This window comes from Lepus europaeus, chromosome 15 (genome assembly GCF_033115175.1).
Source record: "Lepus europaeus isolate LE1 chromosome 15, mLepTim1.pri, whole genome shotgun sequence".
Classification (NCBI taxonomy): Eukaryota; Metazoa; Chordata; class Mammalia; order Lagomorpha; family Leporidae; genus Lepus; species Lepus europaeus.
In genome coordinates this window covers 31,317,036-31,340,828 of record NC_084841.1, presented here as the reverse complement: position 1 = coordinate 31,340,828, position 23,793 = coordinate 31,317,036, and the positions used below count along the sequence as shown (strand labels likewise).

The 23,793-nt window shown below is 51.8% G+C and overlaps 1 protein-coding gene across 5 annotated transcripts in view; it reads right to left on the bottom strand.

Moving 5' to 3' along the window:
• OSMR (oncostatin M receptor) overlaps nucleotides 1-22,905 on the bottom strand; it is a 72,254-nt gene extending 49,349 nt beyond the window's left edge. For 2 of the 5 annotated variants that reach the window (XM_062211693.1, XM_062211695.1), the window contains exons 1-2: nucleotides 22,381-22,506; nucleotides 1,807-1,892 (exon numbers count right to left, since the gene is read on the bottom strand). In XM_062211693.1, the coding sequence (XP_062067677.1) occupies nucleotides 1,807-1,879 (73 nt within the window). In that variant the 5' untranslated portion in view covers nucleotides 1,880-1,892; nucleotides 22,381-22,506. Of the gene's footprint in view, nucleotides 1-1,806; nucleotides 1,893-22,380; nucleotides 22,507-22,824 lie in introns of those variants that run through there. The other 3 variants (XM_062211697.1, XM_062211698.1, XM_062211694.1) reach the window with 2 other exon arrangements.
• Between the last annotated feature and the right edge of the window lie 888 nt (nucleotides 22,906-23,793).

Genomic DNA, 23,793 nt, shown 5'->3' with positions numbered 1-23,793 from the left:
CCTGGCTCCAGGTCCAGCTCTCTTCATAACACTGCAGGGTTTTGAAGGCCAAGAAGGCCAAAGGCAGGCCTGCATTTAATTATAGCCTCTTCCCCGCTTTGCCCGTCCTTTGCCCTAACATGATGTGAGGAGTGACAGTGATGACAGTCCAGTCATCAGGAGGGAGGTGACAGCCCAATCAAACATATTCTTTCTAAAAGAACATGTACTATCCAAGGGAAACACTTACCCTAGGTCATGTTAACTAACCAAAATATCCTCAGGAAATATATTCTGTATAATGCAACTTTTATAAAAAAAAAAAAAAAAAAAAAACCTACATATCCGAAATTTAGTCCACAAAAGATGGGGAACACGCAGCAAATGCCAGATCATGACCTCTGGCCGATGGAACTGCGGGCCTAGGATGAGTGACGAGTGTTGGTTCCGTCTCATTGACTGAGTGACGTCAGGTCTGGTTATTTGATTCTCAGACCCCAGCCTGTCGGGCCGACCAAGTGGCCGGCCAATTAGTGTCCGAGTGCAGGGCTGGCAGGTATTTGGGCAAGTGCAGCAGAAACTGAGACAAGAAATGCAGACTGTACAGGATTATCAATCAAGGAAGGCATGCATGGTAGAGGGGGCTGGAAGCAAAACAGAGACCCAGTAGAAAGAGGAAGAGGGAAATGCATGTCTGATCAAAACAGAAGCAGCTCCGGGGTGGGCAGCAGAGGTCCCTCGGAGAGCAGGGTGCCCGACACCATGAACCGCTGTTGGATCCGATACTAAGACTTCTCTAGGGAAAAGTGCCTAAGCTTGGAGTCATGCCTGGGACTTCCTGGAAGGCCTGGATCTGGGACACTGGGTCTGTGTGGTAATCAGGACCTCTGGCATGGCCTAAACACTTAGTGTGCGGGCTGCCCACTCAGCTCGACGTGGCAGCATCTCGCTCAGATCTTGGCAGGTAAGTTAGAGGTGAGATGCACGCACTACAGGTGATAAATACCATGTCACACCGCTCAGTTCCACATTCTGGACACGAAAAACTGTCTCGTGGTTACTAACAGCACACACCCACACTCTCTGTGGCAAAGAGAATACAGTGCAGTCCAGTGCAGCCGGAGGACAAATTAAACCTTTGCAAAACACAGATGAAAGCCACAACTTACAAGCCCGAAGAGACCCTCTGATGCCTAACAATCGACTTTAAATGGGTTCAAACTAATGATCACCTTATCCATCGATATTTTAGAGGTACTGAATTGTTACCTTAATCACAACATTGATTTATCTCAAAATACCCTCCCTTGGGGAAACAGGTAAGTGAAAAAGATTATTATCAATAAACAGCATTTAGCATATTACCTTGCAGAGACTCAGCAGATGTTATTGGTGCGTCTATTTTTACAGTGCATGTAGCTCAGCACCGTCAGAACCTGTTCTAACCTGGCGGTCCGCACTGCTCTGCTATATCCTGGGTCTTTAGCCAGCAAAGTGCCGAAGGAACTGGCGCAGCAATGGCTTTGGGAGAAGTCAATCAATCGTGAAGTTCAGCGGGCCTAGCTCTACTCGCAGCTGCCCTAAAGAGCAGCCCACTGGGACTGCGAAGGCCAGGTTAAGTGGTGGTTTAGGACAAGGAGCCCTCGGGATGAGGGCAGCCAAGGCAACACCAAGCATGGCTTTGGGAGAACGGCAGATCCGACGTGAGCCGCTCACCAACGCCAAGTGACTCCTACAGGCCATGCAGTCACTAAGCTTTTTTCTGCAAAGCACCAGCTCCTTCCTTTCCCCCTCCAGGGGCTGCTTCACCCCCTTTCCACTTCTTACCTAGGCTCTGCAGAGTCCTCAAGGACAGCAATGCCAAGAGCAATGTCGTCTCTGAGACGGAAATGACAGCCATAGGTTCTGGTTTTCTGAAAAAGAGACGTGACACATCAGGGCCACTGGACTTGAACTCCTAGCCGGTTTCTCTGAGCCAATAATGACAGAGCATGGCATTAAAGTCCCCCCGCCTCCTCCCTCCCTGAATTGTCTCTGGCCATGTGACTCGAGTCCCTCCCTCAACACAAGGGTATTTCCCTGCCCCCCCCCCCCCGCCCCCGCCAGGTGACTTTCTTTGGCCCCTGAATGTGGCATGGCAGATGGTGACCAGTGAGGAGCCGAGGCCTCAAGAGACTCCGTATGTTTCTGCTTGCTCTCTTCTATTTCCACCTCTGACATCACAGGGCATTTCTGGGCCACCCTTTCGGAACCTTGGATTGAGTAAGTGACACATCTCAGCTGTTGTGGCTGAGGCCAGCACAAATCAGCCCACAGCCTGCCAACCCCAAGCCAAGAGCTGCTGAGCCCACAGGCGAGAACAACGAATGCTTGGAGACAAGGACCACTGAGGCTAGGTGGCAATGCATCAACCCATTACAAACCAAGGAAAGGTTGGCCAAGAAAGGTCAAGTGGGCCAGCGCTACAGCACAGTGGGTTAAAGCCCTGGCTGCAGCACCAGCATCCCATATGGGCACCAGTTCGAGTCCCAGCCGTTCCACCTCTGATCCAGCTCCCTGCTAAGGCACCCGGGAGAGCAGTCAAGGATGGCCCAAGTGCTTGGAGCCCTGCACCCACATGGGAGACCAAGATGAAGCTCCTGGATTCAGATCGGCTCAGCCCTGGCTGCTGTGGCCTCTTGGGGAGTGAACCATGGATGGAATACTTCTCTGTCTCTACCTCTTTAACTTTCAAATAAAATCTTATAAAAACGAGAGAAACAAAGGCCAAGCAGAGAAACAAGAGGCAAATGTAAAAAACGGATTCTCATTAGAAAGAGTAGAAAAAAAGAAAGAATGAATGAAATGGGGAGGGGGGTAACAGTGAGGACGTGTGGGGTACCGTAATGCTTTGTTCTTAATGTGAATGTTAGTTATGAGTGTGATCAGTGGGTTAAAGCCCCGGCCTGCAGTGCTGGCATCTCATATGGGCGCTAGTTCAAGTCCCAGCTGCTCCACTTCCAATCCAGCTCCTTGTTAATGTGCCTGGAAAAGCAGTGGAATATGGCCCATGTGCTTGGGCCTCTGCAGCCATGTCACAGACCCAGATAAAACTCCTAGCTTTGGCCTGGCCCAGCCCTGGTTGGTGCCACTTGGGGAGCAAACCAGCAGATGTACAATCTCCCTGTCTCTCCTTCTCTCTCTGTAACTCTGCCTTTCAAATAAACAAATTTTTCTTTAAAAATCCATTTATCTTTATTCTCATGTGAATTTCCTGATATGTGTACTGTATATCAATAAAGTGTTAAAAAAAAAAAAACAGTTACTTGGGGTGGTGTTGGGAGGCATGTCCTTTCCTCCATATCGCCTTCATTAACATTTTTGTCTCTTTCTAGCTTTTTTTTTCCCCCCACAGGCAGAGTGGATAGTGAGAGAGAGAGAGAGAGAGAGAACGGTCTTCCTTTTGCCGTTGGTTCACCCTCCAATGGCCGCCACGGCCGGTGCACCGCACTGATCCAAAGCCAGGAGCCAGGTGCTTCTCCTGGTCTCCCATGTGGGTGCAGGGCCCAAGCACTTGGGCCATCCTCCACTGCACTCCCGGGCCACAGCAGAGAGCTGGACTGGAAGAGGGGCAACCGAGACAGAATCCAGTGCCCCGACCGGGACTAGAACCTGGGGTGCCGGCGCCGCAAGGCAGAGGGTTAGTCTGTTAAGCCACGGCGCCAGCTCTCTCTAGTTTTATTTTTAGTTGGCAGATAATAATTGAATATAGTAAGGGTGTGAAGTGTGAGGTTTCAACAGAGGTATACACTGTGCAGCGGTCAAAGCAAAGTCATTAGCATCTCCATTACCTCCAATATTTACCATTTCTCCATGATCAGAACATGCAAAATCCTTTACCACTTGGAAGAAGACATTATTTTTATAGCTCCAGTCATCCTACGGCACAACAGAATCCCTCCTACCTCATTTGCAACTCATCGACCAACTCCTCCCCTCATCAGTTTAACACAGGACAGTTAGCACGTTCCACCAAGAGACGGTGGGTTTTCTCACTGTTCAGAGGCATTTCTGTTACAGTGACAGTGCTGATCAGTTACAGTGTTGATGGAGACGCCTGACCATAGCACCTGACTCCAGCTTCCTGTCAACAAAGACACGGGGGAGCAGCCGCGATGGCTCAAGCCACTGTGGATCTGTCACCCCCATGCGTGCCCCAGATGAAGTTCCCCGTGCTCAGCTTCGGTCCAGTCACGTCCTGGCTCTTATGGGCATTTGGGGAGGGCACCAGCAGATGGGTGCTTTCTCTGTCTGCCTATTTCTGTCCAAGTCTCTCCAATACACTCTTCAAAAACTTCAAGAGGAAAATAATGACTTCCCTCCTCCTTGCCCTAGAAGGGAGCTGCAAAGCACAGATCAAAGAGCCTCAATGATTCACCAAGTGTTCTGACCACAGGGCAGTGCGAGGCACAAGGCGTGAGCCCAATCTGCTCCTAATGACCACAGTGAGTCAGGGGAAGTGCTGAATTTCACTTTTCTTCTCCAAACCTTGGCTCAGCAGGAAGCAGCAAAGCAACAACTCAGTCAGTTTTTGCCTCTGTCCAACCACCTGGATTGCATCAACAGTGAGAAATTCAGTGAGCTAGGTCATCAATGTTCACTGCCACCATGTGTTATTTAAATAGTATCTTACAGGTAAGTGGGAGGAAAGGTGAAGACAAGGAGAAGCTAACTGCCCTGTCCAATTACTCCAGAGTGCCCGATGGGTGAGTCCAAGCCAAAGGCTGCAGAACCTGGAAGACCTGCTTTGTGCTATTCCCTTTTGTATTTTTTTAAAGATTTATTTACTTATTTATTTTAAAGACAGAGTTACCAAGAAGGGGGAAAAGAGAGATCTTCCATCTTCTGGCTCACTCTCCACGTGGGTCCAACAAGCCAGGGCTGGGCCAGGCTGAAGCTAGGATTCCATCCAGGTCTCCCACATGGGTGGCAGGGGCCCAAGCACCTGGACCATTTTCTGCTGCCTTCCCAGGTGCACGAGCAGAGAGCTGGATCGGAACCGGATCAGAGGCAGGGCAACTGGGACTTGAAGCAGTGCCCCATGGGAACACTGGCCCCTGTGCTCTCCTTTCCACATTGGGTCACTCCTGCCTTTCCCAAAATCTCTACTTACACCTTCAAATAGGTTCCTAGTACAAGCGACCATGAGAGCCAGGGGAGGAACTAACGCGAGAGGAGATGGCGTCTGCTCAGAACCAAGGGCGAGGCGAGGGAGGCGCCTGGGGTCAATTACATGACCGTGACCCTGACCGTGGCGTTTTAAAGACCCCTTCCCGGCAACTTACAGGCCCAGGGCTGCATGCCCCTCACTCACACCCCCGGAGGAGGGCACGTGAGCAGCCACTGTGAAAAGGAAACCTCGTCCCATCCGCGTGGAAGCAGGGGATCCAGAGGGCGCCGTGCACGGTGCACAAGGGTCACGTTACGAAGGAGTATTTAAACACTGCCCCAGATTTGGGCTTTTCCTCAAACATTCTGCCTGTTGCAGAAGTTTAGCAAGCCTCAGGGATGGTAAACATCAGAAGCCACTACCATAGGGGTAACGAAATCCAAGAACGTAAGTTCTCATGTTAACACCACGGAACAAAATACGCATCTTTACAAAAAAAAGCCCACGCTTTGGGGCTCTCAGGAGCATCCTGGAGAGTGATCAGGATATCCTGTCTGCAGTCCCCACCCTGGCCACCCTCTCTGACGCCTGTCAGGCTGTCATTCGGATTTCCTGTTCCCTCGGACAGCAGTTCTGACAGGCGCCACCGTGACACACAGGTCACAGCACGCACAGGAGCCAAGGGCCTGTGACTTCCAGGGGTGTGACCGGACAATGCCGCCGCTCACGTCTCAGACCCCAGACCACCCCCAGGACCACGGACAGAGGGACTCCAAGTCCTGGCTGCTGTCTGAAACCTCCTGGTTAAAGTCAATCTTGGGGGCCAGCGCTGTGGCGTGGTGGGTAAAGCTGCCGCCTGTGATGCCGGCATCCCACATGGGTGCCGGTTCACATCCCAGCTGCTCCCCTTCCAATCTAGCTCCCTGATAATGTGCCTGGGCAAACCAGCAGAGGGTCTCTTCATATATCTCCCCCTCTCCTCTGTAACTCTGCCTTTCAAAACAAGGAACTATTTTAAAAAGCAATTTGTTTTATTTAAAACAAAGAGTTCAAGATAGGGAGAGACAGACAGAGATCTTCCATCTGCTAGTTCACTTCCCAGATGGCTGCATCGGCTGCGGCTGGGCCAGCTGAAGCCAGGAGCTTCATCTGAGTCTCCCACATGAGTGCTGGGGCCCAAGGATTTGGGCCATCCTCCGCTGCTTTCCCAGGTACGTAGGCAGGGAGCTGGATTGCAAGTGGAGCAGCTGGGACTTGAACCAGTGCCCTCTCAGGATGCCGGTGCTGCAGGCAGCGGTTTAATCTGCTGTACCATAGCACCGGCCCCAAAAATAAATCCATCTTAGGAAAAAAAAAAAATCAGTGACAATCCCCAACACTCGCAGAGCAGGAACAGCCCAGAGATGCCCTTTGGGCAAAGCCTCGGGAACAGTTGTCCCGAAGGCCCAGAGTGGACAGAGACGCCAGGGGCTCTGGCCCAGGGGTGAAGATGCTGGTTAGGACACTCACATTCCACACTGGCGTGCCTGGGTCTGCGTCCCAGCTCCGCTCCAGACCCCAGCTTCCCGCTAACACACCTCCCAGGAGCAATGATGGCCCGGGATTTGGGTCTCTGCCATCGACATAGGAGACCTGGATTGAGCTCTGTGTTCCTGCCCTTGGCCTGGCCCAGACCTAGACACTGTGGGCAACTGGGGAATGAACCAGCAAACCAAAGATCTCTGTCTCTTTCTCTCTCTCCCTCTCACTGCCCACTCCACCCCCCAACCCTACTCCGTGCCTCTCAAATAAATAAATACACGCAGACACAAAAGGCTCCGAGTCAGCTGCTCCAAGCCCCAGGGACTGCACACATTCTAAGTGAATCCTCAAGTTGTACTTTTTGGACTGCGCCAATCGCTTCCCGATGGAGCCCTGGCTAACAGACTGGAACACCCAGAGGTGGCGAGCAGTGGTGCAAATGTCCTGCGGTGGGGGAGCGCCCAGCAGATCCCAATACAACAAGGAGCCACACGGGGGTAAGCAGAGCTGAGCGCTGCCGGGCGAGGAGGCCCCAGGCCAAGCAGAGTGCAGCGAGCAGACAAAACCCAGGCCTCCACCCTGAGCAGCCGGCAGCCCCAGAGGCCTTCAGCCAAGGGGGAAAAGAACCCCGAGATGAGAAGACTGAAGGGCAAGAGCAGGGCTACGAACCACAGTGCAGGCGAGAAAGAGCACATCAGGGCCGGGGACCAGCAGCGGAGGCCCCGAGGACCTGTGCAGGTCTCGGAAGAGCTTCAAGACACAGCTAACACGCAGGAGGAGCGGCACGGAGACTTGTGTTTTCAGCCCGAGCCCCTCACAGAACGGAATCCCCACTTAGGGGACACAGCAGACCGGGGAAGAAGCAAGCCATGCTCCGTGTCTGTGGCACGATGACTACCCTGAGCTGCTCGTCTGGTCTCCAGGGTCCATATCCAGGTCTATAAGCCGGATGCACAGTCGGGAGTTCCTGGGTGGCAGAGGTCCTGGCCCGGGTCTGAATCCCAGGATGCTCAGTGCATGTGCATGGTACTGAAGCCACAGGCCTAGGTGATCCCCAAGGCAGGGGCTACAGAGAAGAGAGGGGAGGTCCAAGCCCAGCCCTCAGCGCACCCCTCCTGCAACCAAAAATGCAAGTGCAACATCAAGTCACGCTTTCCCAGCTCAGCCCAAGGAAGGCGCATGGCTGCGTGTAGGGGCCTAGGGCTCTGGCCCCGCGGCCAGCTGCTGAGCAGGCTCTCCATCTGCCCAGGGTGCACCTGCCAGGGTGGCTCAGAGGTTTTCCTCTGCAGCCCCACTGCTGACTCAGGCCACGAGGGCTCCCACCCATCCAGCGGCGTTCAGTGCCACTTGCGATTTCCAGAGAGCAGAGGCCGTGAGGGAAATGAGAAAGGGGAAGACCTTGCCAAGGGAAAAAACACCAGCCTCGCCCGCACTGCTGGGCCCCGGCGCCCCGTGTGTTCCCCTACTTCCTGGAGCTTTTAGATCCGACACCTCCCAGCCAGATCAGGCATCCGCGGGCTCCTGTTCCCAGTCGACACCCTGCTGAACGGATACAGATGCGTGCCAACTTTCTCTCATTCTCACTACCATCTTATTTTTAATGAAAGCAGCTTCCTTTTCCGGGCTTTGTGCTTTCTTCTGTGGCCAAGTGCAGCCTCCTGATGGTTCTCTCTGACATCCTTCTCTAGGGACTAAGAGAGCTTCTCACTCAGCCCTTATCTCACGGTGTGCAGTAGAACGCGGCTCTCACAGAGCTCCGCAGCCTGCCTGCCCACCCCGGCACTTCCTGTTTGCTCCGACTTATCCCCGGGAAGCCTCCCCACCACAGATGAGCCTCCCGAGAAGCACATGCGGGAGAGTCATTTGCTTCCCAAGAATGTGGGCCTGGTGCCAAGTTCTTCAGAACTGGCCGGGTGACACGATGACATCATATGCAGATCATCTCAGCTGCAAGAAAGAGGCAGTTTGCGGAGGGCGCGGGCTCCAGTGTGAGCGTCTGGAGAGCTCCGTGCCCACCATTCTCAGGCTCAGCCTTCAAATGTTTACAAAGTGATTATTTTCCTTTCATTTGAAAGGCAGAGAGACAGCAACAGATCCTTCCATGTGCTAGCTCACTCCCCAGACGCCCACAACAGCCCAGAACTGCATCCAGGCAGGGACCCAGCGGCCTGAGCCATCCCCTGCTACCTCCCAGGGCACACATTGGCAGGAAGCAAGTCAGGAACTCCCATACGGAGTGGGGGCACCCCAGTGGGGTCTTCATTGCTAGACCCCCTTTTAATTCTTTCAAGAGCACTGCCATTTATACGTGGGGGCCCCTTTGAAGGGGTCCTGTTATAGCCCGGGGTTAATTACCTACAAGGATTCACTCTGATTCCCCTCCCCCTCAATGACACCCAGAGGACCATGTCCACAGCAGAGTTTGGGTACTTTCCCCTTTGAGCCCATCCACTGGATAAAATTAAAAAAAAAAAAAAAAATCAGGATTTTCCTTTAAGAGAGTTATTCGAAAGGCAGTGTTAGAGAGAAAGGGAGAGACAGAGGGGCCATCCATACACTGGTTCGCTCCCCAAATAGCCGTAACAGCTAGGGCTGGGCCAGGCTGAAGCCAGGAGCTTCCTCTGGGTCCCCCACGTCGGTGTCGGGAGCTGGATGGGAAGTGGAGCAGCTGGGACTCGAACAAGTGCCCCTATGTGTTGTGGGAGTTGCAGGCAGCAGCTTAATCTAAGCCACAAGGTTGGCCCCTAGGAAATCCTGATTTATGAGGCTGAATTAGCACATGCACAACTGATTTTTTTTTTTTTTTTTTTTGACAGGCAGAGTGGATAGTGAGAGAGAGAGACAGAGAAAAAGGTCTTCCTTTTTGCTGCTGGTTCACCCTCCAATGGCCGCTGCGGACGGCACATCGCGCTGATCTGAAGCCAGGAGCCAGGTGCTTATCCTGGTCTCCCATGGGGGTGCAGGGCCCAAGGACTTGGGCCATCCTCCACTGCCTTCCCGGGCCATAGCAGAGAGCTGGCCTGGAAGAGGGGCAACCGGGATAGAGTCCGGCGCCCCAACCGGGACTAGAACCTGGTGTGCCAGCGCCGCAAGGCAGAGGATTAGCCTGTTAAGCCACAGCGCCGGCCCACAACTGATTTTTTTAAAAAAGCAATGCACCCTGAAATATATTTGTGATATCAGCTCGAATTAAATCTATGCCTCTAAGTGGCAAGTGAAGCCAAAGAAATGGAGGACCTTCTTTTGTTAAAGATTTTATTTATTTGAGAGGTAGAGTTACAGACAGTGAGAGGGAGAAACAGAGAGGTCTTCCATCTGATGGTTCACTCCCCAGATGGCTGCAATGGCCAGAGCTGCGCTGATCTGAAGCCAGGAGCTTCCTCCAGTCTCCCACACGGGTGCAGGGGCCCAAGGACTTGGGCCATCTTCTACTGCTATCCCAGGCCACAGCAGAGAGTTGGATTAGAAGAAGAGCAGCTGGGACTAGGACCAGTGCCCATATGGGATGCCAGTGCCACAGGCGGAGGATTGACCTAGTGCGCCACCACGCTGGCCCCAGAAATGGAAAATCTTAAACCAAGACATATTATGAGCCCCCCAAACAGGCAAGAATTCACTATCTGCTCATGGTGATATTTCAAAACATCCAAAAAAAGATCCATTATTCCCCCAATGGTACTGGAACGACAGCCAGAACATGTGTGGGGAAAGAACTTGTAGGAGTAAATAAAGAACCCAAGTTCTGAAGTCAGACTTTGGCGTCAAATCCCTTCTCCAGCACCTAACAGCTATCACTAGGAGAAGTCTCTGCATCGCTCAGGATCCTGACTTTCTTCTCTGGGCAGTGAGAACAGAAGAACCTAACTCAGAGCATGGGCAGGAGGGTTAGCTCCGACCAGAGAGCCCACACAGAATAAACCCAGTTACTGCTAAGGTTATCATGTTTGCTATCACCTCCCCACTTCAGTAGAAGAAATTCCAGATGAACAGACATGAATGCAAGGAATAAAATAATTAAGACAGGGGCTGGTGCTGTAGTGTAAGGGATAAAGTTGACACCTGCAGTGCCGGCATCCCATATGGGTGCCGGTTTGATTCCTTGCTAATCCACTTATGATCCAGCTCCCTGCTATGGCCTGGGAAAGCAGTAAAAGATAGTCCAAGTGTTGGGACCCCTGCACCCGCGTGAGAGACCTAGAGGAAGCTCCTGGTTTTGGATCGGTGCAGCTCCGGCCGTTGAGGCCATTTGGGGAGTGAACCAGTGGATGGAAGACCTCTCTAACTCTGCCTTTGAAATAAGTATTTTTTTATCTTTTATTTAATAAACATAAATTCCCAAAGTACAGCTTTTGGATTACAGTGGCTTTCCCCCCCCCCCATAACTTCCCTCCCGACCGCAACTCTCCCCTCTCCCACTCCCTCTCCCATCCCATTCACATCAAGATTCATTTTCAATTCTCTTTATATACAGAAGATCAATTTAGTATATATTAAGTAAAGATTTCAACAGTTTGCAGCCACACAGAAACACAAAGTGTAAAGTACTGTTTGAGTACTAGTTATAGCATTAATTCACATAGGACAACACATTAAGGACAGAGATCCTACATGGGGAGTAAGTGCACAGTGACTCCTGTTGCTGACTTAACAATTGACACTTTTGTTTATGGTGTCAGTAATCACCCTAGGCTCTTGTCATGAGCTGCCAAGGCTATGTAAGCCTCTTGAGTTCGCCAACTCCAATCTTATTTAGACAAGGTCATAGTCAAAGTGGAAGTTCTCTCCTCCCTTCAGAGAAAGGTACCTCCTTCTTTGATGGCCCCATTCTTTCTACTGGGATCTCACTCGCAGAGATCTTTCATTTAGGCGTTTTTTTTGTTTTGTTTTGTTTTTTGCCAGAGTGTCTTGGCTTTCCATGCCTAAAATACTCTCATGTGCTCTTCAGCCAGATCTGAATGCCTTAAGGGCTGATTCTGAGGCCAGAGTGCTGTTTAGGACATCTGCCATTCTATGAGTCTGCTGTGTATCCCACTTCCCATGTTGGATCGTTCTCTCCTTTTTAATTCTATCAGTGAGTATTAGCAGACACTAGTCTTATTTATGTGCCCTTTTGACTCTTAGACCTATCATTATGATCAATTGTGAACTGAAATTGATCACTTGGACTAGTGAGCTGGCATTGGTACATGCCACCTTGATGGGATTGAATTGGAATCCCCTGGCACGTTTCTAACTCTACTGTTTGGGGTAAGTCCAATTGAGCGTGTCCCAAATTATACATCACCTCTCTCTCTTATTCCCACTCTTATATTTAACAGGGATCACTTTCCAATTAAATTTAAACACCTAAGAATAATTGTGTGTTAAAGAGTTCAACCAATAGTATTTTTTTTTTTTGACAGGCAGAGTTAGACAGTGAGATAGAGACAGAGAGAAAGGTCTTCCTTCTGTTGGTTCACCCCCAAATGGCCGCTATGGCCGGCGCCCTGCGCCGATCCGAAGCCAGGAGCCAGGTGCTTCTCCTGGTCTCCCATGCGGGTGCAGGGCCCAAGCACTTGGGCCATCCTCCACTGCCCTCCCGGGCCACAGCAGAGAGCTGGACTGGAAGAGGAACAACCAGGACAGAATCCGGTGCCCCAACCTGGGCTAGAACCTAGAGTACCGGCGCCACAGGTGCCGGTCCAGTTAATTAACCTTTTCTACCTCAGTTTCCTCATTAGTAAAATGAGAATAACCATCACTCGTGCTTATTGCTTATAAAAGTGCCGGTCTGGTACTTGTTAAGGGTCCATTAAGTTGCTGATTTTCTTCACACACTTGTCACACCTGACATTTCATTCCATACTCATTAGTCTGTCTTCTCCACTAGAAAGTAAGTCCCATGGGGGCAGGCCTTTTAAAAAAATTGAAAAATTAGAAGGAGACAAGAGTGAATACTTCCATCATCTGTCAGGCACCATATGAAACTGAGAAGCAATAAAAGATAGCTACATTGATTATACAATGTTTAAACATTTTGGTGTTTTAACTATAATTAACAGTTGCAGTCAACAGTAAAAAGCTACCATCCTCAATATACAAATCACGGGGCTGGCACTGTGGAGCAGCAGGTTAAAGCCCTGGCCTGAAGCGCCTGCATCCCATAGGGGCGCAGGTTTGAGACCCGGCTGCTCCACTTCCCGTCCAGCTCTCTGCTATGGCCTGGGAAAGCAGTGGAAGATGGCCCAAGTCCTTGATCCCCTGCACCCATGTGGGAGACCTGGAAGAAGTTCCTGGCTCCAGATCAGACCGAGAGTTCCAGCCATAGTGGCCATTTGGGAAGTGAACCAGCAAATGGAAGACTGACCTCTCCCTCTCTCCCCGCCTCCGCCTCTGTTAATTTTGCCTTTCAAATAAAAAAAAGTCTTAAAATATTGAGTGAAAAAGCTGCTTTCCTGGTAGTGTGTGTAGAAGGTATCTCTGGAAGAGAAATGTGGCAACCGCATAGCCGTCCACTCAGTGCTCCCTTCCAAAGAATTCACCGCCCAGAATCTGGGTTCACAACACACAGCTGACAGCCGGCCTCCAGCTGCCGCCCCTTTGGATCCACCGCATCTCGCCACCCCAGGCTCCCAGCCAGTGAGCCAGCCAGGCGTGTGCCCAGACCTGGGGCTCCTCTAATGGGCAACTCGGACCCCACACCTGTTCCCTGAATCCATTTCGCGAATTTGTCTTGCAGCCTTTTTTTGAAGGATCCAAACCGGCCCAAAGACATGCACACACCCACCCTCCTAGTAACAGTCAGAAATTTACAGCTGACGGGAGGCAGGCAGGATAGGCGGAATTTCAGGTAAGTCCTTCAAGTTAGTAACTCTACCGCAACGCACGTGTGTGTGCACGTTTTAAGTACACTGGGCCAAGCCTCTGCACAACAGCAGTCACCTCCCATTAGTCAGCATTTAGGTTACTCTAATCAAACAGCTGAGTCAGGCTACCTTACTCAAGAAGAGCAGTCCACTTTGGCTCACGGTTCTGGAGGTGCAAAGTCTGGGGGGCCCCCTCCGGCGGCGGCCCTGGTGCCGGCAATACCGAGGCAGCACCGAGCACCACGCAAGGGAGCAGAAGCGCATGCGTCCACCTCTATCACCGGGCCGCCCCTCCTCCTGATAAAGGAATCAGGAGCTAATCTGGAGGACTGCGCCCTCCTTACCTAATAGAACCCAACCACTTCTTAAAGGCCCCGCCTGTAACCACCGCCCTGGGAGTAAACCACCACCCTAGGAATACCACTGGCGTGAGACTTTGGGATCAGATCCCTGCGTGAGTTGGGGGTGGGCTAACCGTCTGCAAGCCACAGCATCCGTGTTTTCACAGGGACTCAGCCAGCTGACGATGTTTTGCTATGCAAATCCAATCCACGCCTACTGAACGCATCTGAGAAACGCTGGTGTTCTGCAGGTGCTGGGTCAGCCTAGGAGGGTGTCGGGTATTCTGGTGCCAAGCAAACAACCCAACGTCACCGGTGTCCCGGGCAGAACATGGACTGCCACCCCCTCCTCACATCCTCACAGACGGCAGCAGTGAGCTGCGTATGCACGTACGGTCATCAAATCCACCCTTAGGAAGACCGGGAGCGAGCCGACCGGGTGAGACCACGATGTGTGGAAATTTCCGTGCAAGAAAGAGCAGCTCACGTCCTCTCAACAGTTGGCACCTGCACAACCAAGGGCAGCGCATTCTGTCTGCCAAGAGCTCTTTCCTCTTGCCTGTCCCCCGGTGTTCCTATGCCTTACACTTTGCTGTTGGCTAAGCCACTCGCAGCGGCGGCTGTTCTTTCAGCCGATCTCCAATCTCACACCCAGACGGGAAATGTTTTGCCTGACTGTCTATCTGAAGTCAGCTGTTTTACAGAATCCAGAGAGGCACTGCCTCCGTGACTTCAGAGCTGAGAACTGAGAGCTGCACTGAGTGCTCTCACTAACCGTTTTTCTTTCAACAAACCAAAATAAAGAGGAAGGGAGGGAGAAGAGGAAAGGAAGAAAGGGACACAAGTACAGGTCAGTACGAGCAGCGTAACTTGCAACAGCAGCGCAAAACGCCACCGTCAGGGTGTGGACAAAGGACCAGCAGCACTGCCATCACCTGGAACCCAACACCAGGCTGCAGCTCAGTCTTACTGAATACAAACCTGCATTTAATGAGATCCCCAGGTGGTGCAAATGCACAGGCACTGCTAATCTCCATACATGGGGTGTGTGTGTGTGTGTGTGTATTCGATACATAAAAGCAGCATTTACTGACTTGTACTTCCAGTAAGGCAGTATGCAAATCCCAGGGTCATATATAAACAAACATAAACATAAATATGATTTCAGTTGGCAAGTGTTGGCTCCCAACCCTCCGCCAGGGGCTTTGCCAAGTGACTCACGCCTGGATTAGCTGCATCTTCCCAACAGCTCTCTGAAAAGGGTTTGATTTTTATCCCCACACGTAGATGAGGAAAATTACAGGTAAAAGAAGTCGAAAGGAACACGCCCACGGCGACAGGGTTACTGCAACATGAAGCCAGACCCTGAAACCAGCCGAGGGACTCGCCACGACCTAATGCCTCGCTGCGTGACACGGCGTCCTCGGTGCTGGCGGCGCCTACCAGAGCTGCTAACACTTCTAAACTCGGGGAGACGCTAAGAATTCCACCAGGATTTTATTAAACGCGGGGAGCTAGCTGAACAGTCTACAGGAGAGGGGAAATGCATACAACCATTGGTAAGAGAATTTTTTGAACAAAACGTGCTAATAAATATAAATTACAAGATAACAGAAACATGGTACTAAACCCCCAGGAATTACCCTGGGGTGACACTGGCATCAGAAAACATAAAAAAAGACCAGTGAAAGAGCACACAGTCCTCAGAGGCCCTTGGGTAAACAGGAATTTCTCTTATGATAAAAACAGAATTCCAAATGAGTTGGAGAAAAGGTGGACTTTTAACTAAATGATGTTGGATCAATCACCTAAAACTTTTTTAAAAAATTATTTATTTATTTGAGAGGCAGAGAGAGGGAGAGACCGAGAGGGAAGGTGGCAATGGCCGGAGCTGGGCCCATCTGAAGCCAGGAGCTTCTTCTGGGTCTCCCGCGGGTGCAGGGGCCCAAGCACTTGTGCCATCCTCTGCTGCTTTCCCAAGCCATTAACAGAGAGCTGGATGGGAAGTGGAGCAGCCGAGACTTGAACCTGCATCCATATAGGATGCTGGCACTGCAAGTAGAGGCTTAACCTACCATGCCACAATGTTGGCCCATCTACAACTTTTTAAAAATTAAATTACATCCTTACCTTTAACCTTGTAAAAAAAAAAAATCTGATGTTTTAAAAAAGCTAAGTCTAAAAACCAAAATAATAAAAGTACTAGAAGAAAATAATATAATTTAAAAAGTTTTTGTAGGTGGAAAAGACCTTCCTAAATTAGAGAAAGCACAGAAATCATGAGATGGGTAGATGGATCATACAAATGATTAAAACTTCTGCGTAGCAAAAGATAAAGGCAAAAACAATATAAACGGGTCAGCAAAGTGTGATATACACATACAAGGGAATATTAGTCTTAAACATGAAGAGATTTTCAATATTTGCTGCAACATGGATAAACTTTGAGGATAATATGCTAAATGAAATAAGTCAGTTACAAAAAGACAAAAATTAGAGTACTCTCAAAAGTTCACAGAAAAATAAGATTAAGGGGGCCAAGTAAAGTCATCGCCTGGGTGACTGGCATCCCAAAAGAACACTGGTTCAAGACCCGGCAGTTCCACTTCTGATTCAGCTCCCCTGGGAAAGGAGCAGAGGATGGCCCCAGTGCTTGGGCCTAGCACCCACGTGGAAGACCTGGAAGCAGTTCCTGGCTCCTGGTGTCAGTCTGGCCCAGCTGTAACCATTGTGGCCATTTGGAGAATGAACCAGTGGATGGAAGATTCTCCCTCTCTCTCTCTCTCTCTCTCTTTCAAATAAATATAATTAATCTTTTTTAAAAATTGGGGTGCAAAGAAAAACTTGGAAACCAATTTTTTTCATCACACATACTTCTACAAACTTTTTGAAGTATGCATGGATTTCAAAAAGCAATTTGCACCAAAACAGACCTATCTTTTAACTGCATTTTTCATGGACTTTTGGAAGAGCCCTGTACTGTATGATTCCACTTCCAGGAGGTGCCTAGAATAGTCAAATTTAAAAAGACAGTAGGATGGTGGTTGCCAGGAGCTGAGGAAGCGGGAAATGGGGAGTTATTATTTAATGGGCACAGAGTCTCAGTTTTTTTTTTTTTAAGATTATATTTATTTATTTAAGAGGTAGAGTTACAGATAGTGATATGAGAGATGGCGAGACGTCTTCCTTCCATTGGTTCACTCCCCTGATGGCCACAACAGCCAGAGCTGCACCAATCCAAAGCCAGGAGCTTCTTCCTGGTCTCCCAAAAGGATGCAGGGGCCCAAGCACTTGGGCCATCTTCTACTGCTTTCCCAGGCCACAGCAGAGAGCTGGATCAGAAGAGGAGCAGCTGGACTCGAACTGGTGCCCATAGCGGGTGCTGGCGCTGCAGACGGAGGATTACCTATTGCTCAATGGCACCGGCCCCAGGGCCTCAGTTTTGTCAGCTGCAAAGGTTCTGGAAATGGATGCGGGTGACAGCTGCACAGCACTGTGAATGAATGTACTGAATGCCATCGAGCGACACACTTAAAGATGGGTAAGGTGGCGGCAAGGACGGAGCAGGACTCGGCTCCCCAGACTCACGCAGACATGAAACCCAGGGGTCTTTAGTTAACAGTTGATGGACCAAGGGTGAAGGGTTCATCTGATTACAAGCTCTGGCAGGGGGGCCCACTGCGAGCTCCCGGGAAGCTTCCTAAGGAAGAGAGTTCGTTTCCTTTGCCAGGCATGCTTCCTGTGGCCCTCTCTGCTTCCACGCTGGCCACGGGTTTGCTCCTCCACACACGCCCTGCCACGGCCAGTCTCTGCCAGACACTCGACTAGTGGGGACACCAAGTCTTGAACTGTGAACCCGCAAGCTGAAATAAACACTTCTCTTCCCGAGACCTTCCTCCAGGTGTTTTAGTTAAGGTAATGGAAAGTTGACTAATAGAGATGGTAAATGTCATGTTGTGTGCTTTTTAGCACCACAAACAACTGGAGAAAGAGCCCTATGCCAAGAGAAATATTTCCATCATCTGTGACAAAGGGTAAGATGCAGAATGCATGCGTTACTTCTGCAATAAACAGGAGTAAGAATTACCAGCTCCATAGAACAATGAACAAAGGACATAAACAGGAAATTCAAGAAGAACCCAAATGACTCATATACACTGACAATAAATCGGAGTAGTAATTAGCAAAATGTAATTAAAATGCTACACAAGGTTACACTCTTTCACCAGATTTGAAAATTTAAAAAGGACAGAGAGGAAAACGCCTGGCGATAGGAGGGCTAAGGGGGGCAGAATCTCCTGCACTGAGTGTAAATGCTCCAGTACCAGGGGGCTGTGGGGCGGTGCGATTTGACGGGCTCTAGCTATCAAGTTGAAAAACAGGCAAACTTGGGGCCTGGAGCAGTGGCGCAGTGAGCTAGCTGCCCCCTGCAGTGCCGGCATCCCCTCCCATATCAGTCCCAGCTGCTCAGCTTCCAATCCAGCTCCCTGCTAATGCACCTGGGAAAGCGTTGTAGGATGGCTCCTCTCTACCAACTGAATAAATAAGTCTTTTTTAAAAAAGTAGGCACAACTCTTTGATCTACAAACACCTCTCCTACAAGTCTATTCCAATGAAATACACTCAAGGACAAAGAGGAATGCATGATCCTCCCTGAGTCACCATAGCTATTGTTGAATAATTTTAAGCAACCCAAGTGTCCATCAATAAGGGAAAGGATGGATAAATTACATGCTTTTTCTACCTTAGAATACTGTGTGGTCCTCAACAAAAGAAGTACATACGAATGTGGAAAGATCTCTGACTTCGAAGGTAAAACTAAGGTGCAGAACAGTAAACACAGCAAACATACAGAATTAGGACAGATGTGGGGGCCGGCGTCGTGGTGCAGTGAGTTAAGCCACTGCTTACAAAGCTGGCATCCCATATTAGAGTGCCAATACGAGTCCCAGCTGCACCACTTACCATCCAGCTCCCTGCTAATGTGCCTGGCAAGGCAGTGAAAGATAGCCCAAGCTTGAGTCCCTGCTACCCACATGGCAGACCAGAATGGAATTCCAGGCTCCTGGCTTTAGCCTTGCCCAGCCCCAACCGCTGGGGAGTGAACCAGCAGACAGAAGATCTCGCTCTGTGTCTCTTCCTCTTTGTAACTCTGCCTTTCAGATAAATAAATGTGTTAAGTTTTAAAAATATTTTAAAACATGCATAAATGAAATATATACATATTATGCAAATCTATTGGAAAAGAAAAAAGTCTTGGAATGACAAGTACCAAACTTAAACTTTGGTTTTCTGAATGGGAGTGAGGTGATGATGTATTGCTATATTTCATTGTACACATTTCTATATTGAGTGAGCATGTGTTCAGTTACTATATTATTATTTATTAAACTTGACAATTTTTTAAAAAAATTTATTTATTTGGAATGCAGAATGACAGAGCGAGGGGGAGAGTTAGAGAGAGAGAGAAAGAGGAGAGAGAGAGAGAGAGATCCTCCAGCCACTGGTCCACTCCTCAAATGGCCATATTGGTTGGGGCTGGGCTGGGAAGAAGTCAGGAGCCAGGAGATCCATTTGAGTTTCTCATGTGAGTGGCAGGGACCCAAGTATTTGGGGCATCTTCTGCTGTTGTCCCAGGCCAAGTAGCAGGGAGCTGGATGGGAAGTGGAGCGCCAGTAGTTGACAAAGGTGCTCATATGGGGATGCTGGTGTCGCAGGCAGCAGCTTAACTCACTGCAGCACAATGCCAGTCCCAATAAATTATACTTTTTAAATTTTTTAATTTATTTATTTGAGAGACAGAGTTTCCATCCACTGATTCACTCCCCAGTGACTGCAATAGCTCCAACCAGGCTTCCAGGAGCTGGGAACTCAACTCGAGTCCCCATGTGGGTGGCAGAACCCCATTACTGGAGCCATCATTTGCTGCCTCTCTGTGGGTGATCCCGTGAGACTGCCTGCCTTGCCCAGGCAGGAGGTTGAGAGGGTATGGTGTACCATGCCTCCCGGGAGGGACCCCACAACCTGACTGCTGGCAGGCGGCGGGAGCCCCAGGCACTTTTCCCCACCTCTGCTCCCTGTTAAAGGACCCTGTAATTGCCAATCTGGTAAACAGCTCCCAGGTGTGGCCCAGGCCCATTAGGACCACCTGGAAAGCTACCCTAGCTACGTGATCCTCAAGCTGATTAGAGAATAGCGGTGCCAATATCAGTTCTATCCTATAGAATTAGTGTTGTCCTGAATTAGCTACGCCTGTCTGCCTGCCCTTAAAAACTTATGCTTGATCTTAAAAAAGCAGACATGGTCACCGAAACTTGTCTCAGGAGCCTGCTGCCGAATGGCGCCTTGCCTCGCCTCGCCTTGCTCCACCCATGCCAGCAGAGCACGGGCCTCGTGGGATGAGCCCACACCTCTCAGGGCCTACAAATCAGCCGAAAGCTAGAATCAGGAGCCATAGTCACACCCAAGCATTCTGACATGAGACACTAGCATCCCAACTGGCCCCTTACCCACCGGGCCAAACACCCACCCCGTGCTGTACAATTTATCAAACAAAATAGAACCTAGAGTAAAGAAATGCTAAGGAGCCAGTGGAAGCAAACCGAGGCGAGAAGGATGGCTGTGATGCCAAGGACCCAGCTGCTGTTGGCCAAGAAACTCCTCTTTCCAGCAACGCGGAAACCGGCTCGGAGGGAGGGGCTCTCTCCCCCAAGGCCATGGCCTTCTGTTTGTTTTGTTTTTCCATTTCACAGATTTTTATTTTAATCCAGAAAGACTTCCTCCTCCAGGGAGAGGCGGGTTGGGGCCCCCTGTTCCTGTAAGTGAGGCGCCCATCCACTGAGACTTCCTTCTACTGGAACCAGCGGACAATCCAGTTGGGTTCCCACAGGGAAAACACTGCTTCCTCCTGTCAAGCACAGGATCACGGGTGACTCTTTCAACACCGTAGGCGTTTTCCGGGCGTGGTGCCTCTCTGGAGGGGACAAAAGGGTTCCGAAAACATCGGAGACCTGGCAATACCTCTGGGCATCCTGTAGCCGTCCCTGCTCTGTCTGGGTTGAAGAAAGGGGTGGGGAGAAGAGACCTGGTGTTAAGGGTCATCTCTCTGCTGGGCACCAACACGCCCTGTTCTTACACAGCTGCCTCTGATGCACCATGCATGAACGTTTGCAGAGACAACAGGAGCCGGGCCCAGGGCCAGGGCGTCAGTCACAAGCAGGCAGGTTACAGCTGGGAATTAGCTCTGTCCAGCAACAGCATGTCCGGTAGTGAGCTTCCTGCCAGCAGAGACATCCTCATGGAAAATGTCCATGGAAAATGCGTACTGCAAAAGGCGGTGCGTGCATTTCCAAACGGCATTGCACCAAAATAAGCCCCTCTTTAAATTCCATGATTTCCATCAGCTTTTCCAAGTACCACTGAACTAAACCAGGGGGTGAGGGAGGTGGGCGGGGAGACATCACCGTGAGCACACCCTGGAGATTCTGAATGGCTAGCTGGGGTTGAAACAACTCCAGGGCTAAGTCTCAGGAATAGCTAAGTTTGGGAACCCCTGGCCACCACCACGACTTGGGGCCCTTCCATCTCAGTCTCTGAATGCGTTTTAAATTTTGAGAGACGAGACAGAGTGAGCGCACTCCCACCGGCTGGTTCACTCCTCAAATGCCTGCCACAGCAGGGCCTGGAAGGGAGTCGCAGGCAGAGCCAGGAATCCAGCCCCTGGAACCTTCCTGCTCCCTCCCAGGGTCTGCATTAGCAACACGTTGGAGTCAGGAGCTGCAGGCAGGTAGGAAACCAGGCACTCCGATAGGGGACGCACCTCTTAGCAGGTGTATTAACCGCTGGGCCAAACACTCCGCACGGAGTGCATTTTAAAGCAGAAAAAGCCAGTCGGTAATGAAACACCACTTCCCAGCCCACGGCAGTAAGAGTGCTAGGTACACCAGGGCGGCTGTCAGCAGAGTGAAAAGCCAAACTCCGGCTTTGCCACCTGCTAGTGGTGTGACCACAGACAAGCTACTGGACCTCAACTTCCACAGCGCCAGAACGAGGACGGCCATCCTAGCTCCTTGCCCTGGGCGAACACGGGTAAGCAGAGAGTGCGCTTGGAACAGCGCCTGCTCCACAGCCAGTGCAAAAACAAGGCAACCTGGGCTAAGAAGCACAAAGTCCCCTGGCCCAGCTCCCCGAGCCGGCTGGAAGGGAGATGAAGACCAAAGCTGCTTTCTCCTCCACGCAGGGTTCTTCCAGCTCACATCAGACACTCTCTTGAATTCGGCCTCCTCCCGTGCCTACCCTGATACCCAGGATGTGAGCCTCAGAACAGCGTCTCTCCGCAGGCGGGACGCACCGGTGCTGGCCGGGGATCCACCATTAGCAAGGAAGGAGTCGCCGTGTCGGAGAGAAAGGTCAGGCCTGGGAGTCCTGGGCTCCCATTTCGGGGTCCCTACCGCCTACTCGGTGGTCTCGGACGAGCCCTCTCCGCCTGGGTGTCGTGGCGTCCGTCCCAGGCACAACCAGGGACACCTCGGGATTCCCCGCTCACCTGAGCCCAGCGCCTCCCACTTGCGCGTCTGAACAGGGCCTGGGTGGAGAAAGACCCACGGAGTCCTGGAGACACTGCAGTCGGCGCGCGAGCTGGGGCTCGGGAGGCGAGCGCTCGGGGACGCCGCGGGCCGGAGGAGGAGGCCGCCGCGGGTCCACCGGGAACACACAGCCCCGGACCCCGGGGGCGCAGGCCAAGGGACGCTGAGCTCCAGAGCAGGCGCGGGGCGGGCGGCCGGGAGGCGGGGACCCCTCGGAGCGCGGTGCCTGCGCACACCCGAGCCCGAGCCAAGCCGCGCGCGGGGCAGAGGCGCGCGGACAGTGCAGGCCCGCGGCGGGGAGGGCGCTTCGTGCCCGCGCCGCGCCAGGGCTGTCCCGTCGGAAGTCGCCGACGCAGGCGCTGGGGGCAGCGCGGGACACGACCCGACGGTTCGAGGGTACTCACGCCGCGGGCCGCCGAGGGACGGGCTCTGCAGGCCGGATGGGGTCCTCGGCGGCGCGTGGGGCGCCGGGGCGGCCGCGGGAGTGGACGCCGGGCCGGACGTGCCGAGGGGCCCCGCGCCCGGACTATGAATCAGCCGCGGGACGAGCGCCGAGGGCGGGCGTTACGGGAAAGCCACGGGGGAGGGCTGCGGGCGGGGGAGGGGTGTTGCAATTTCCCGTCTTGCTCCGCACTTTTGGCACTCCTGGGACCCACAGGAATTCTCCTCCTTTGGGTCCCTCGGGGAGGAGGATGGGACCCTGCGGGAGGCGCGGCTCCCGGGGACCTGGCCTGGGCGGAGGGGCGGGGGCCGGTGGGGAGAGGAAGTGGGAGAGGCCTGGGAAGGAAAAGTGCAGACCAGAGCCCCGCGCCCCTGGCCTGCCGCGTCCCGGAGCAAGCGGGGGAGACCCAGGAACCGGGGTCTGGCACTGTCTCTCCGGGCCGCCGGCTACCCCAGCCCGAGGGCCTGCCTCATCAGCCAAGAGCCCAGAGCCACACCAACTGGATTCCCGTCCCTGCCCTCGCGCGCCCTATATGCGACGGTCCCCAAGCCTTATTCTCCAGAGAGCCCCGAATGCCACGGCCTGGGTTACCTTCCATCCGGTGTTCACTGTGGAGGCTGAAAGACACATTGGATCCTCTCTACAGCTGTAAGCTAGAATTTCCGATGTGGGCGCCATCCTAACTAATCCAGCTGTTTCCAGAACATCTGGATGCCGGGAGGAAGCTCGCGGGTCTGGGTGCTGGACAGCCCCGCAGACTTGTTCATTGGGCCCCGCTCCTGGTCAGCAAAGCCTGGTTTGGGATCCAGGCTGGAGACCTTGAGAAGTGTCCCAAGTGGAAGGCAGTAGGAGAACTAAGAGTAATTCCAAAAAAGTGACCACAAATCATATCTTAGAATCTCTTCTTCCGTTGACTGGGTGACTCCAACTA